At 37.9% G+C, this 17,354-nt stretch overlaps 1 protein-coding gene across 7 annotated transcripts in view; it reads right to left on the bottom strand.

Annotated features, from left to right (window-relative positions):
• Positions 1–652: 652 nt before the first annotated feature.
• The window catches only part of PPP3CA (protein phosphatase 3 catalytic subunit alpha), a 202,824-nt gene continuing 186,122 nt past the window's right edge, over positions 653–17,354 (bottom strand). For 3 of the 7 annotated variants that reach the window (XM_052775541.1, XM_052775526.1, XM_052775550.1), the window contains exons 11-15: positions 15,744–15,770; positions 12,623–12,707; positions 8,418–8,515; positions 5,658–5,687; positions 653–2,409 (exon numbers count right to left, since the gene is read on the bottom strand). In XM_052775541.1, coding sequence (XP_052631501.1) covers positions 2,216–2,409; positions 5,658–5,687; positions 8,418–8,515; positions 12,623–12,707; positions 15,744–15,770 — 434 coding nt within the window. In that variant the 3' untranslated portion in view covers positions 653–2,215. The remainder of the gene's footprint in view (positions 2,410–5,657; positions 5,688–8,417; positions 8,516–12,622; positions 12,708–15,743; positions 15,771–17,354) is intronic. The other 4 variants (XM_052775533.1, XM_052775570.1, XM_052775561.1 and 1 more) reach the window with 4 other exon arrangements.

Genomic DNA, 17,354 nt, shown 5'->3' with positions numbered 1-17,354 from the left:
TCTTTATTTTTGCCACCTGTCATATTTTGCCAAAATTAACAAGAGCTAAAGTGGGAAAAACATGTAATAAAGCAGACACCGAGCCAACATTTAATAATGCTACCTGAAAGCAGGACTAAAGCAATACCCACAACACTGCACCATTTGGCATCGTCCATCAGTTCTTTGCAGGATGACAGACTGTGAAAGGATGCTGAGCACAGTTAGGGAGAAAATGAGAACAAGGCAGAGCTTTGACAGTTCACCTCTGACTAAGAGAACATTTGAAATCTGAAATGGTTGAAATTTTTTTTCCTTAAAGGAACATTGTAAATGATACTAATTGACCTTTTTGAACACTCCAGATGAGGGGGGGGAAGCACACAGAGGGCACAGGTTTTCTTCTGCACTCTGCTTGTGGGATACATCCTACTCATTTTAATGAAAACCCAACTTTCTAACCAGAACTTGGGGGAAGTCTGCAGATGTTCAGTAGCCTAAAACGGTTGGGTAATAAATGATTTTTTTTCTTAGTAAAGAACTGACCTTGAATTGTGAAATGAGTCATTCTTCTCTTACAGCAACGGTCTTCTCCTGTCCAAAGTGAAAGAGAGCAACAAGCGCACATGCACTTGTGCTTCTGCAACTGAGCCAGCAAGAAAGGGAAGAGTGCTTAAGTTCATGCACATTTTTATTGAGTAGTAATATAAAATGCTTCTTTCATTGTTACAAGTGCATGCTTTGATTGCCAACATTTCGAAGTCAAATTACAAAGGCAAGGCTGTAGGCTGTAGTGAATTACTTGGGCACTTATACAATTGTTAAAAAATATCAATGGACTGTTTTGTTTTGTTTCTTTTTCTTTTTTAGAATGAACCAGTTGAAACCCGTAACTGATATACAAAGGGAAAAAAGTGAAAAAATTACACATTTTGTGGCACGTGACAGAACAGAACAAAATGACTAAACCATTATGACATTAACAGTTATCATGCATTTAGAATTTCACATGTAACTACAAACTTATTTAAATTTCACAAGGTTTGCTAAACATGCTACCCATCTATATGTGCACTGACAAGCTTATGTTAAAAACTTTAAGAATACTCTCCCCTTAGATTTTTCAAAGCTTTTTTTTGATTACAAAATTTCAAAGGCATTAAGCATTTTTTTTTTTAGAGAATATAAAGTACGCCAGTATACATACATTTCCAGTATAAGTCAGACCACTAAGCGCATTACAGTCCCATACAGGCCTATACAGCCATTTTTTCTTAAAAAACATGCATAGGCAGATTTTTACAGAATATAGATGCTTTTCACTGCACTTAATATGGTGTCTTGTTCACTATACTTAAAAATGCACCACTCATAAATATTTAAATTCAGCAAGCCACAACCAAGACTTGATTTACCAAAAAAACCCAGAAAACCCCCCAAACCAAACCCCCTAAATATAAACAGCAAAAAAAGATAAATGTTATCATTATTCCAGTTTTTTTTTTTAAACAAAGAAAAGGATAATTGCTGCCAAATTAGTAAGATAAGTGTTATATTTAAAGAAGGGCATTGAAGCACACTAAAGAAACCTGAGGTAAGCATAATCTGTACAAAATTAAACTGTCTCTCTCTCTCTCTCTCACACTCTCTCTTTCTCTCTTTTTTTTTTTGGCATTTTAAACAAATTTCCAACATACTTTTTTTTTCTTTTTTTCTCTATATTTTTAAAGACTGCCTAATTTATTTCATAGCCATTGTCTGACAAGAGTAGCAAAACATTATCAATAAATAGTCCTTATTTAGTTTGTACATTTTGTTAAAAATGTTTCAATGTTGTCCATGTTTAGTGCTGCAACTGTAAACGTACAATAGTTAGTAAGAAATTAAACAAAGTTTTCATGTCCAGTAACATAATAAAAGGCCTTTCAGTAACATATCTAGACGTTCCCAATGCAGTAGGAAAACATGTTCATTCCCCTAACTTTGCAATATATACCAGCATGAGCTTTCATTTTTCTACAAGCATTTTAAAGGCATATCCAAAGGAGGTGTCTCTCCCCCACCCCCCCTCCCACCAAATTAAAGTTGACGATCTCTTCGTAGATGATTTTTGTAAACCGAATCCAACACCTGGCCCCCAGAGCAAGTAAGCTATTATCAGAGGCAAGAACATCCCACTGCTGATGTGCAGCAACCCCATCGCGCCCTGCAGCTCAGCCCCCCTCCCAGACAGTGGTCACTGAATATTGCTGCTATTACTGCCGTTGCTGTCCGTGCCATTAGTCTCTGTGGAGATTGCCTTGTTGATGGAGTTAAGGTTGGCATCGGATGGCACGTCTCTGCGCGGAGGCATTCGCTCATTAATTCGATCTAAGCCTTTGGCCTCTTCGAAGCTAGTGATCTTATGCTGGGGTGAAAATCCTTTGATAGCTAAATAAAGGATTATTAAAAAGTAAAATTAGCAAGGTAAAACTCTCGGTAGCTTTTCCCCCAACTTAGCAATGAGTGCGAAAGTCCTTCTTTGCGAAGGCGGCAATGAGAAGATCTGACAACACGACTGACTCCTTACCGTACTCAGAAGGAGCTGGGGGTTAACCAACCACCACCGTCTCTTGCAACACAACTATTTTTTTCAACAAGATCAAATTCCAGTATTTTGTTGTCCACTGGGGTTCAGCTTAAAATGCTGAGAAGCTGACATGAAACTACAGTCTGCAATTAGGAACCATGCTTAGGGCAGAGCCGTGAGCCGGTGAGTTAGCATTTGTCGTCATCACTTACAGCCTTAAAGACATCGTGCCTCGCCGGAACATCCTTAATCAAGCAAAACTCCCATTTGACTTTCAAAGACCGGGGGAAAAAGCGCTGCCCAGTTACAGGTGGCGATGACATGGTGAGGCCAGTTTGCGGGATATACATTAAAGCTATGGGAGATCTGGGGCGACCCTACAACAGGTTGTCTTATGTTCTCAACACAGGCGAGCTGCTTGTTGATCGCTCGGGGCAGTTAGCCTCCCCGACACACCCCTGGACTTCTAGAAAGCAGCTTGAGTCAAACAGCAGTAACGCCGTGCAACGCAGACCAGGGATATCGTAACCTTTGCGCATTTGTACAATTTAACTTTGGAAACGCACTGACAAAGGACCAAAGTTCCAACTGAACCTGAGGACTTTTGATCTGGCCTTCAGCGGCAACATTGATGAGGCCACACCAACCTCAGAAGGCAGCCACAGGCTGGGGAATGTATTTGTAGAGTGTGATTTTTATTTTATTTGATTTTTTTTCTCTCTTTAATTGAAGAGTTGAAGATCTTTAGATTTAAAGCAAAAGAGAAAAAAGCACTGTAGGCAAACAGCAGGTCACAACTCTGTAGATAATTTGTCATAGCCTTCTGTGTGTTTTTCTCTTATCTGCACCAAATCAATGCACTGCACTTCCAGAACTGGCACTTTTGCTATGTCTCTATCTTAACATGCCATAGAGCAGAAATGGTGTGTTAGTACCAGGAAGCTGCAAACTCCCCGAAGAGAAAATGGTAAGGGAGTTTCAAAGATCAAATTCGATATTCCTTCCCTCCCTTTATGTTCTCTTTACCCTGAAGTACTCCTGCTCTCCTTCCAATATGCAGTCCCGATTCTGGACAAGCTGGTAACTTCTGTTAAAAAAAACCCAGCGAACAAACCCCAAACCCCAGAACATCCCTGGTACCAATCTACCAGTCCTTGCATTTTGGGGGGAGTGAGAAAAGCGTTTTCATGCTGATAGTTTTGCCAACCATTCCTGTGAAAATGGATAGATCCTGTTTGCCTCAGGATTTAGTTCCTTAGCCAGTTTCACAAACGTTATATTGGAACTTTGTGAAGTGCATGGGTTTTAACATGTATTATACTTCAACTCAGAAAAACAACAACATAATGGTGATTAGTCAAGTGAGCAGGGATGGAGCAGTGAAAACAGAACAGGCCCTACAGTGAGTTTTTTCAAGGATTTTTTTTTTTTTTTTTTTTTTACTTTATCTTCTACCACAAAAATGAAGATGTCTAACAAGCACCCAGGCCAATCCCTTAAAGCAATAGTTTAATGGATGGCCGTGTTGAAGCTGAAACACTTGCTGTGTCCTGGAGCTTGCCGGTAGCACAGCCCAGTTGGTGTTATCGGGCCCTGAATCAAACTGCAGATGGACAATTGGTAAAGGGCAAAACATTTTCTCCATCGTTAGCTTCGTCTACATAGACTAGTCATTACGACTACCGTTACAGTGTCTAACTAGCAAGGATGGCAAATCAAGAATTAACTTGAAGGGTGCATATTGCTGGAATGGGGGCATGTTCAATCGAATGTATTTCAAGCAGACAAGTTATCGTCTGTAATAATGAGGAAGGTGCTCTGCTGTAGTTGCTGGTCAGACAACGAGTATTAGCAGTTTACATTGAGAGTATACTAAAACACAACACATAGTCACAGAAAATCACAGAAAACAGCCAAACTGTCAACGAGAATGCACACTGCAGATTAGAGATTGCCGATAGGAATAGATAATTCCAACATAAATAGCAGCTTACTCACTGCTATTTAGAAAGCAGTTGTATTTTCTCTTACTTGTTTGTTCTGTAATTTTATTCACTGCTTTACAAAAATCAAAAACAAATTCAACTGGCCAAAAGGGCACATCTTACCAACGGACAGCAATCATCAGATTTTTCTTTTTTTTAATTAACTAAAAAAAAAATACCCACAGAAAATTTGAGAGGGGCAAGAACAAAATACAACTGAATAATTTTGTTTTAAAGGGGAATTCTGACAATTCTTCTTCCAAAACTTTATAATGCTGAATATTGCGCATCTACATTGCAATATGTGATTACTTAGGTTTTAACCGTAGTGTTAAAAATTGCTTAAGGGTTAAATTAGAGGTCTGTCAATAAAGCACCATAGTTTTCAATACTAAACATTCAGAAATCTTCCGAGGCAGCCAGTCACTTTATATTTGTAGCTAAAATGGTGCTGGTGTTAATGGTTGCTCTAATGTAAATATCCAGTGTGTAAACTGCCACTACCAGAGGAAGCAGACATCTTGCAGACAAATGTCTCATGTTGTTTTACTTCTAAAGAGAAACAGAAACATGCTGAACTGTAACAAAAGACCAATAAAATTTTTTTTACTAGTGACCTAAAAGAAAGGAAACAAACCGAAGCAAAAAAAGAAAAAGGGGGGAAAAAAAACCCAAAACAAAACAAAAAGAGAGAATATTTCTAAAAAGCTGTGTGTTTTCCTCCACCAGAGATTGCTGAGGATGGTTTGAGTTGGAGACAAGACCCAGCCTCCAGCTCACAGCTTTTAAGCTATGTGTCACAGAGCATTTACGAGCTGCTGCCGAGTTATGTCCCGTGAAATCCAAGTCCCCTGATCTCCTCCTGTGGCATTACTCAGTGCTTAGTTCAACATACAGCAATTCCAACGTGATTGTAACTTTCAGAACAAAAAAACCCACAACAACAGCAACAGAAAAAAACCAAAAAACGTTTTCCCCTTTAAAGCAATTACATTTTGGTTAATACCGAGCCACAACTGTTAGCCCAACACCCACACAATCTGTACAAGCTACAGCAAAATGAATACACCCAGCAGAGCCCTTATCTGTTGTGGCACCAACAGAAAGGGGACTGGCCAATTTACCTTCATCAGCCTCAATAGCCTCAACAGTAGCTGAAGAGAAGAAAGGGGTAGCAAAACGAATGAGAAAAATGAGCAGAGGATTTTAACTCCAAGAACAAGTCAGTGAATAGCAAAGGAGCTACAACACTAATGTTACTGTAAGTGCTGGATTTTGGCAAAACAGACACACAGAGAAATGCTTACACAAAAACAATAATTTGCAGATTGAATTAAGCTATAGCTTGTTTTGAAGCAGAAGTTTCACAAACTAAAAGTTTTTAAAGACACATTTGAGTAGTTTTCTTTTGACTCAAAAGAACTACAAAATGAAAATGTCTTCCATATTGCACATCTGACCTGAAAAGGTCATTATATAATTCTCCCAGCTTTGAATAAGAACAGTTTGATTTGCCCTGTCAAAAGAGAATGAAAAATGGCATAAAGCCATCACACAAAATTCGTACCACTTATGATGTCAGCTTGAAATGTATTAGCTGCCAGTACAAGGCAAAAGAGCCACATATACAACTTTTCAGAATGATTTTTTTCTCTCTTCTGACTAAAAGAAACTTCTCCACAGCATGGGACAGAGTTTGCTCAGACAGCTTTGCCTTTGCTTGCAATCTCGCCCAGTCTGCTCCATCTGTAAGTGTCCTTCTTCTCAACCCCATCTCTGAAAACAGCATTCTTCTAGTATTTTATTTAAATCAATGGACATAGATACAAGACTGAAAGCTGTTGGACCTCCAAAATTGCAAAGCCTGGTCAGAGAGAGAAAAGTTTGTAACCGGGAGGTTGCTGCAGTGTTATGAATACCATGTTACCACTGTTTTGAAACCGTTCATTGTTCTTAAAGACAGAATTTCATTTGGATTCTACCCATCAGCTTTGGCATGAATTTGTTTCTACAGTCAGAGATTTAGAAGCTAGTGCAAATCAGCAAATGCAATTCAATATAGCAATGGTACAGCTCAAGTATTTTAAAAGAATTTTGATTCTCAAGAACTTCTCTGGTTTAGAGAATAGCTCAAGAAGCCAAGTTTTTAGGAATTCCTCTCTTCTTTTTTGTCTTATTTTCCCCTACATAAAAGCTTTTTTCATCCTCCATAAAACTCAAACAATTTTTTTTTTAATTAGGATGTTAAATATGGATTGAGAACAATATTAAAATATGTATGCTATTATCTTGCTGCATGGGGAAATGAGAGGAGCTAACCTGCATGCACCAAGATAAGCCTATGCCTCTCAAGCTACAGAGCAAGAGAGATGGCAAAACCCAAGGAACGAAACGAATGCAAACTTAAAAGAAAAGGAAACACAATAAGTAGGATGAGAAATTAAAATGAATAACCAGATCCAAACCAGCACCGACACATTAGAAAAAAAATGAAGACTAAAATGTATACTTCCACAACAGAACATACCACTCATATTTTCTGTTAATACGTATGGTAATACAAAAGTATGCTTAACAGAAACTATGTAAACTTCAGATTATTTGGTGAATGGGGTACTACATGTTAACTAATGCAGAAGCTTGTGTATAGTAATGTTTTACTAAGCCAGAATACTGCAGTATGAGGAGATTTTCCTTTTAGCCATTGTAACAAGAACTTTAGGCAATTTTCTCAAATTCATTTCAATTCCTAATATTTTGCCAGGGCAACAATAGCAGTTTTCTTGGACCAATTCTTCTGACAAATGTAAAGCAACTATATGGAGAAAAGCCTAGGTAAAGACCACGACCCCATTAAGAAAGGCATCCTGTGAAATCATATTGCAGCATTTTCAAAGCAGAACGTTACTATGTCTGTAACACACAAGTCATCAAAAAGAAAAAAGGGAAGGGAAAAAAGGGGAAAAGAAGGTTTACCACCGTATACCTGAATCTTCTAGGTAAAAGAGACAGTAAAGGGAAAAATACAGAGAAAGAATGGTCCAGGAAGGAAACAGAAAAACAAGAGGCTGAGACTGTGTTAAGGTTATAAAGCATTTCTATTTCTTACATCTACTGCCAACAGAACTTCAATAAGCAAGAGACATTCTTGTGTGCCTGCAATATACTCTACAGCAATACACACAGAAAAAAAGGAGAGCTTACAGTAGTAAATTAAATACTTTGCAGCTCCTTATTCCAAAAGGAATATTTCATCAAAGGCAGCCCTACTATAGACTTACAGATTTCCTGTAACTAGAAGCACTTGGTATAAAACTGAACTGACAATCTGTATTATGTTTGTGTACAAGGCAAATGCGGTTGTTTGTAGGAGCCTCCCTTCACTTGGGCTTAAATCAGAGTGAAATTGTTATCATGCTGTCACCTAGAATTGCTAGGAGAGAAAATCTAATTCTAGAGCTATTTTCCATTGGTGATTCTCTATAAAGAAGAACAAATCAGATAAAATAAGAATTTGAGTGTCATTATCCAAGCTGAACATTCAGTACTCTGTGTATCAAAGGCTGCTCTCAAAAAAAACCCCAAAGATGCTGTAAACTGTGGAAAGAGCGCACTTCACATGCAATGCTGACCTACCATTCTGAACAGTTGATTTTCTGGGACTTTTTTCCCCCCCTCTTTCTTTGTAAATCAGTGGTACGCAATAAGTCTTGAGAAGTGGCCTTACACGAACTGCTCGCAAAGGCTCCAGTACAACAAACCGCCTGTTTTATTCTGTCCTTTATTTTTTTCCGAGAAGACTGCGGTTATTTTTCTTGGGTTCTGCAGTTGAAAATCAATTGGTTTTTTTACACATAATGACACACACAGGCAAACATGCTTACCGCTTTGCAGTGTTTGTTTTCCTCCAGAGAGCACACCACTGGGCAGCATTCCTGTTGGAGTCAAACCTTTCAGCGTCAGCACACTTTCACTCTCTTCTCTGCAGAAGGAAAAAAACCCCAAAAGTAAGTAATTGTCTTTTTTTTTTTTAAACACAGAACACATTTTAGACACCTTAAGCTACACCTGCCCTGCAATGATTTGGTTATCTCCAATCTCCTTACCAAGATAGACTGAATCCGGTAATAACACCCACATCAGTACAGTTCCCCGCACTGCTATGTAAGTGGTTCACCTTTGCACCACACCATACACAGACTCCCACTATAGTTAACACTATAACCTGCATCTATGAAACAAAGTATGACATACATTTGAATATATATACATAAAACCACAAACTTGATGGGAAGAGGACCAAAGGAGCAGTTATTGCCAACAACACATTTAAATGTCTTGCACCATGTGGTCCAAAATCAACTTAAATTGTTGGTTTGCTTTTGTCTACGCTAGCAATCAGGTGCATTATTTATTAATGATCACCATCCACTTAAAAAAAAGCAGCTAAAAGCTCATTAAAATTAATAAGCACTTCCACCCTTACTAGGACTGTTCTTAATAGTTTTGTATACTAAAAATGGTACTGGATTCAAGAAAAATGTTTTCGGAAACCTAAATATGTTTTGTCAGTCTTTAAATACATACAGTTTTTAATACATGGCAACAGGAATACAACGGCTCTATCCAGACAAGCTGTTAAATACAGCTTTCTACGAGCACTGTAATGCTGTCTGTGATGACATACTTCCTCAGCAGCAAAATTGACCCCAATTCTTTAAGGGAAACCTATTTTGAAGTGCTTTGCTTTGAAATATATAATGACATTAAGTTGGAGGAAGCAAACACAAAGACAGAATTTAGTTCCATGTTCACTTGAGGATAATGTGGTTTTGTCTATCAAAACTGTCTCTCAACAATTCTACTACTTACAATTTTCTTTAGACCTACGTGCCCTGAATTACTCATGTATTTCAAACAACTCTTGTGTACCTACTACATATACTCTTCAAGTTCTATTTTTAGTTTGAAAATTATTCTCCTTGTACACACTTTTCTTTGTGTAATAGTCAAAATCAAATTGTGACTGTTTTCCTTGCAAGTTTCCTAAGCAATCAGAACTAATGCAACAGCTAAATATTTCCAGAATTAACACAGTATTTTCAACATCGAGTCATACACCAAAGTTTTTGCTTTCTCTTGATTATTTGCCCCTGCAAACAAATGCATAATCTGCATTTTCAATTCAGTCCATTTAATCTCTCTTTTTTTTTTAATTAGACTGCAATGGCACTTCTAGCTTCACCTTCATAGGATAAGTTTATTCACTGTATTTTTATTATCTTCAAACTGCATATTCCCAAGAAACCTCTGTATCACAAATTGTGAGATTTTTTTAGCCTTCAGTGTTCCTTATTTTCTAGCTGATGTCCTTTAATTCCATTTAAAAAAAAGGAAAATAAACTGTTTTTTTAATATATATATATAAAAATAAACTGGTAAATAATATTTTATTTACCTCCCTCTTGTCTAAATATATCCAAAGAAAAGTCAGACTTGAGAAAAAAAGTCACGGAGAGTCAATGACAGGGAATCGTGAGCTCTTCCACTGAGCTTAAACCAATCTTTCTATAATGGCTATTCTCAGCAAAGCTCATTTATAACCTTTGAAACTCAATACAACACTATTTTGATATCTAATTTTGAGACGAAAGTGGCTGAAATGATCTCAGTTTTACATTCAGGTTACATCCTCGAGGAAGCTGGCAACTCTGGCTCAGAGAAGAGATGTTCGACTGAGTCCTTTGAAGATGGTCACATCAGGTGCTGATCGCTCAGAAACGCTTTTCAAGAATTAGTGAAAAAAATGTCATAAACCAGCAGTGACTCAAACAGGAACTTCAAAGGTTTCTGAAATAGGCTAGTTTAGATGATGGTGTCACTGCAGTCTTTACAGGGTTATACCGAGTTATCAGACACTTGTGTGTCAAATGGGGATTGTGCTGGCAAGACAGAAAAAATAACCCAGGCTGTTCTATAGGAACAGTATTTGCAAGATTAACCTTGTGTAATCTTTGCTGTCTAGACGCCTGGCATCTAGCTGAGGAGAATCAATCTTTCCCAGCTAAAGAGAAGGGGGGCAATGGTGGCTGGGATGAAATGTCACTCATCCCCCTGGAAGACTGGTCAGCAAAACTGCCCATTGGAGGTACCTGTTTATTTGCTGACTATGCCTCTGACGACAGTAAGGATGTATTTGCTGGTTAAAGCTAAGGGAGAACAAATATACTCTTCATTTTCAGTCCTTCCTGCAAAGTTTTAAGGTCCATCAGTAACCAAGAACTGTAAAAGGCTCAGCAGCTCCAGTGAGTGAACCGCTGGCTTCTCTTCTACCACATACAGTCCATTCTGGTCTTCTGGAGTTGTTGGGATGCATGGGGTAGGCATAAAAAAAGTCTCATGAACAACTCTGAGATGAATTTGACTTCTTTTCAGGGAAAGATCAAGTATGATTTCCATCAGTGCCTTAAAATGCTGATTTTCATGAAATAATTTAAGAGGGCTCAAAGTTTCAAATGGTGCTAAAACCCTAAGCTATGAGGCTTATGCATATCACTTTAGACAGGGCACGTGCAAGAATTATCCTGTACCCTTCTTCCATCCCTGAAACCATAGAAAGCTTCTGCCCCATAGTTCCCTTTGAAAAAGTCTTTCACATATAGGCGATGTCAATTACCTGCAAGTTAACAAAACTCAAACATATCAGCTGAGCATCCAATTTCAGGCCCTTCTGCATATTAAAGTTCACATTCCTGTTGATTTAATCCTGTATTTCAAAAGGTGCTCCACAACAAAATACAGCAGATCCAGAAGCTGCAGTTCAAGGTTATGGGAGAAAGCCACATTTCCCAAACTTTGTTTGCTCAACTATCATCACAGAAAAATAATCATGCTGTTTTATGAAGGTGGTGGCAATGTCAGCTCCCGGCTCTCTGCCAGACTTGGTACAGAGGAGCAGGTGGAAACATTTGATTGCTCCCCCGTCTTGTTTAGGGAAAAGGCATGATGCCAGCTTTTCTTTTTTTTTTGATAGGTACCACTTTGAAGTAGCTTGTGCATCACTAGTAATTCACATATAACACTTTGGGAACCCCAGGTACAAAGTCCTCCATCTCAGTATGCTATTTAAAGCTATGCTGCTGCAATATGCAACGTGTGCGAACTGCTGTGTCCATGCGAAGCCCCAGTGACAACCTGCCCACTGCTTGCATGCTGCAGAAGAGTCTCAAATCAAGCAATTTTGAGAGTTTCATCTGAAATTAAGAGTATATTCTTCAAGGAACAATTTTTATTTTCTCTTTTTATATCAATCATACAATCATACCAATACATTTTTTAAAAATCCCTTGATTTTGCACTAACCATTACAGCCATAAACTGACTACAGCAGAGCAACATACAATTTCCTGTGAAAAAAATCCCTCTGCTGAAAGGGGGGGGAGAACTGTATTTTCTATATTTAGACCACAGCACAGTACAGCATGTTTTCTCTTCTGCTCAGAGACATCAAATGGAGAGTTCTAAACATTGGGTAGCAATTAGTTACTCATGTTCATGTGTTTGGAGGAGTACAGCCCAAGGTAACGAGTTGCTGTTTTCTGCACAATGATTTCGTGGACTTTTAGTTAAATGACCCTAATGCTATCATCTTTAATCATCTTTACTCATGGCTGTAGCAACAACTATGGTTGATAAAGTGGGACACTTGGCTTCCTTTTTAATGAGACACGATGTGGAACATGCCCTTTCTCCACATTTAACTCTTGCCTTGCAGTGGCTAAGACTTAATTAGTACACCTGGTGAACAAAAGTCTTTTAAAAAAAGGGTAATTGCAATTTTCTTTGCTGATGTCTTTTGTTTGTTTGTCTGGTTTATGTTCAGCAAAAGCCCTAAGGAAGATTATTCAGAGCCATAATAAATAGCAGTATTGTATAAATAAAACAATTTTTAAAAGGTTACAGTAAAACTCAGTTGGGTGGTATACTAAAATATCAAATTTGTTGTTTGATTAACAGTAGAGTGCTCTAAGTAATCATTCAAAGATGTCTTTAACATCAAAAAAAAATCTGAAACAGCACAAAACCTTACCTTAACACTGAGAAAACTCTAGCCATTTTTCCTATTGCTCTTATCTTGTTCCTTATAACCTCCTTTCGAGCAGCAGCTGTTGCTCCTATGGAAAACACATTAAAAACTGTTATAGGGATTTGTAAATGATACATCACTATTCTGAACTCTAAATACAACAAACATCATATTAATGCCATAGTAAGGCCAAACTAATGCCATTTGCCAAACTAAGCCACATTTGTAGTCAAAACCAAAAATACTATTTTTTTTGTTATTTACAGCCCAAGACTGATCACTTTTGAACGATCTAGTTATTAGTACCTTTAGACATGTGATCTTTTTCCTGCTACACATTAAAGCTGCATGTTTTTTCATCAATGTAACCTAATTTTCTATTTCAAAAACACTTTCAGAGACCATACTCATTTGAAAACGAGTTTCTTAGAAAATAGTCAAAATGCCAAAAAGATATTCAACATGAACAGTGCCCAAACCATAAAAAAAAGAGTTCAAAGAAAAGTTAAACAACAATGGAGTTAAAATCTATTTCATAATCTTACCATTTTAAGTGAAAACCAATCATGTTTCTCTTAATTTTTTAAAAAAAGTGAGTGGGTTAAGCTTAAGGCCAAGAGGGTCCAGTTAGGGTTTTCCCATTCCTAGTTAAAAAGTATTTAAATGGTTATGAAACCTAAAGGCAGAGTCCTGGAAACCAGCATGAAAAGGCAGGGATTGCATTGGCTGGCAGTGGTTAAGAGAGTTCCACAGAGCAACTTCCTTCTCATCACTGCTCAAAATTACAATTACTTTGAAATTTGTGAACTCACACAATAATCTGCCTTAAAAAAAACATATGCTGGAACAGAGACTACAGGTCACCTAAGTTTGCATGTGTACTTGTTACTTGGCTATCATCAAAACCTAGAATAATGTCTGTGCATCCAAGAGAGAACCACCTGAATGGTAAAAGCAAATAGTACTAAGTTACCAGAACGAGGAATTTCTTTTAATAAGAACCTCCCGCGTCCCCAGGAAAATGCCGTGTTATACTAAGTAAACCAGTTTAATTGAATTATCACACTCATAACCACACACATCATGAAGATTTCTCCCAAAGGTTTCTGAATGATAGGTAACCTTGGCTCGTATGGATGCTGCCTGACAACTCCTGCCTTGGAGGTTCAAGAGGGCAACCTGAAAACCACTATGCATCATGATAACACTTCCTCCTTTACTGCTCTAGAAGTCAGGGACAAAAATGAAAATTTCTATTTTCAATTCCTAGAAAATTGATCCATTTTATAAAGTGGAGTCTATCACGGAAGCTAAAACAGCAGAAAGGGCTGAAAATGAGGGAGGCGGTTATGGCAGCAGAGGGGACAGCCCCAGGGAGCCGAGGCAGCGGCAGAGACAGCCGCCTGAGAGCACCGGGCAGGGGAGCAAGGCACTGCCCAATGTGGGTGATGGATGCAAGAGCGTACGTACTGCGATATGTTCGTACGTCTGCTGAGGAGTGTAAAGTAGACGTCTTACAATCATGCATGCTGCTTTTGCACGCACCCATCTTTTGGGGCAGCTATTAAACGCATTACTTCCAGGCATTTCTAACTGTCCACCTAGGCTGTCTTGAAATTATGAGCCTGTATCTTGAAGTTCAAACTGAAAGAAACTATGCTCAGAATGATGGCTTTCAAATCTCCCACATATGAAGATAAGGTATAAAAAATACAAAGATATAAATAGGCATAAGTGTCTAATTCTAGACAACAAAGAGTGGGAGAAACAGCTGTAATTCAGCTGTAACTGAATTAAATATATTTGTAACAGCTTAATGGAAAATTTAAATTAAACAGCAATGATTCAGTTGGGTTCTTCAGGAAATAGAGGGGGTACATTCCTGCCTCAGTTACTACAATCTCACCGAATTGTACTCTCAAGATACACAAGACATGGTTTTCATCCTTTTTTACTCTGAAAGCACTTAAATACAACTTGTCTTTTTTTTTTTCCCCCCAAGTGTAACTATCCCTACTTGTTTATTACAAACCCACACTGTTCTAGTTGATCTTAGAAGTATATTCAACTTTTTTCAGTCACTGTTTAACTTCCAGAAAAGTTGAGCACTGAAAACTGGAATTATAATTTATGACTGAAGTGAAATACAATGCCCTACACTTAAATATAAAATGGGAATGGAAAAAAATACTTAATCATAAAACACAGCAGGCTCAAAGGCAGTATTTTGTTTCTCATCAATACACATAAAAGGTTACTAAAAATACACTTAAAAGATTTCCTAATTTGTAACAGATCTGTGAAAATGACTTAAAATATTCTCTGCTTACTAAATATTACTAATGATTTTATTTATCCTGTTTGTTTTTTTAAAACATTATTTGCTAAATAATGCACCTGATATTCACAATGTTTTGTTGCCCTGTTAGTTTTGACTGAATACTACTAATGTGATATAGTATTTGGATTCCCTAACTAGTTTTATATAAAGCTTAGCCTCACATTTCAAGTGTGACTACTCCAGTTTAGTATTCTGAAATTCACCACTACTGCAAATCCTTATGAATTACTTCAGATACACTTAAGCATGCACTTATGTGAAAGCAAATGGGTCATAACCTTAGAACTGGCTATGAGTGAAAGGGTTAATTTTAGCCTTTGCAAACATTGCCTGATATCCTCTTAAGTTTTTACTTTTCTTTCAATTTCTAAACAAACCCTATTTGCATGAAGGAACTTGAAAAAAAAATCATGAACATAGCCAAGTTTAAAATCAGAGTGGAAAAATTATTCGGCAGGTAGAATAAAAGCTTTGAATCTTAATTCAGTAATTTAACAAGTTCTATTGGATTTCGGATTTGTAGCATCCAAACAGATCTTGCAACTCGGATATGTAGGACTTAGGTGAAATGTAATTTAGGCCTTCAGATTAAGAAACAGATCAATGAAAAAAACCCCTATAAAGTCTGAAAATATTCTGAGATGTAGGACTGAACAGATAGAAAACAATATTGAGTAAAAAAGCCAACCCCAAATGTCTCACTGGTATCCTAATATATTATATATTATCTAATTAAGCACTAGGCAAATTAATTAAACTTAAGCCTTCCAACTTATTGAATACCTTTCTTCTGGGCATAAATGGGATCTTCTTATGAATTCCAAAGGGGGGGAAAGAAAAAGATCAGTGATGTTTGTAGAATGAAAATAAAAAATAATATAGAACATTTGACAACATCAATGGAAACGCAATGTTTAAGTAAAGTCTGAAAAACAGAAAAGAAACAAATTAGGAAACATCCAAAAGGAAAGAAACAGATTGAGAACCATGGGGAAAAAGAAAAAAAACCTTTTCAGCTTAAAGCCTTGTTAGTAGGTTTTGCAGGAAACCAACATGCAGGCAGAAGATCAGCAGCAGAGCTTAGCCTCGGTGTTACCACCCGCCCCTTGAATGTATACTTTCTCCTACATTATTGCAGCTGCTTTGATAAGGCTTAATCACTTCTCAAAAACAGTCCCCCCAGTTTATGTGGGGTGTGCCTGCCTGACGACCCCTCTTTACTTAGTGGTATCAAGCCAAGTCTTCCAATTTATGTCTGATATCTGAAAGAATAGCTTACTATCATAGGCATGTCTGCTGCTTCTACCAAAATCTCTGCCATCTACCATGCACATGCATTTGTTCAAATGGTCCAGCAGATTACAGTTATCAAATCCAAATACCGCCATGGTACGAGTACAGCACTCGGTGCCCAGGCACAACTGCACCATGACATGTGTTTTGGGGGCACTGGTTATCTAGTGCACGCTGCTAGGTTGGTCCAGAGGCAGAGCACACCAATGTCCGGTACGATGGCTTACATGAAAAATGGTTTGGGCATGGAAATAACCATATCTGGCCAAATAAATGAATGAATAAATAAATAAAAAGATCACATTAAAATGCCCCTCTGCCACTAACTCACAGAGAGTAGGTATACATTGCAGCCCAACCTTGCTGGTTTGGAGGAAGAACAAACATAAACCAGTGGGAAAACCCCTCCATTTCTCTCCTAGTTAAAAATTAACACACTGAAAAGCTAAGACTTCCTCATCTGCCCAGGCAGTATCATGAACACCCTTACCAAGGCATTGGTAAGTAACTGAGACTATAATGATGAGGCCTTTGCTTTTGCTCAGCCAGCCTCTGTGTTAGTTGGTGCAGAACTTGCCCCAAGTGCAGTTTATTGCACTGAAGAGCTGTGGCAAATTTTGTGCTGTTCACAGCAGAACCAGGTTTTGATCGGCAGGAGGTGCTTGACTTGGTAATTCTCTTTAGGCTCAGACTACAGCACTGTACTGGGGAAGCTGTCTTCCAGCTGAGGAATACATGCTGCAGCTAGCACTGTGACAGTGGCTTTTCCATGAGAAGGCTGCGAGCTACAATGTTGAAGGCAATACAAAAATTAATGCAGGTAATTTAGGAGTGTCTTTATGCCAACTCGTGATAGCGATGCGTACAAAGCAAGCAGTGCATTTGTGTCAAGTTGTCTATTACATTATTGCACCCTTTTAATTAGCAGCTTAGTTTTTTCAATCAAATTCATGAGGCCAGAAATGTTGCTAATTAAAATAAAACAGGACTCTGACTATATGCTGGCTAGGTAGAAGTATTTGCAGCTCCTATTGCTAAGCGATATGTTTGATGCACAAACCATAGAGCACACGAGCTAACGTTCACCCACGACATTTTTTG

This window comes from Harpia harpyja, chromosome 2 (assembly GCF_026419915.1).
Source record: "Harpia harpyja isolate bHarHar1 chromosome 2, bHarHar1 primary haplotype, whole genome shotgun sequence".
NCBI classification, from domain to species: domain Eukaryota; kingdom Metazoa; phylum Chordata; class Aves; order Accipitriformes; family Accipitridae; genus Harpia; species Harpia harpyja.
This window is presented reverse-complemented; position numbering and strand designations above follow the sequence as displayed.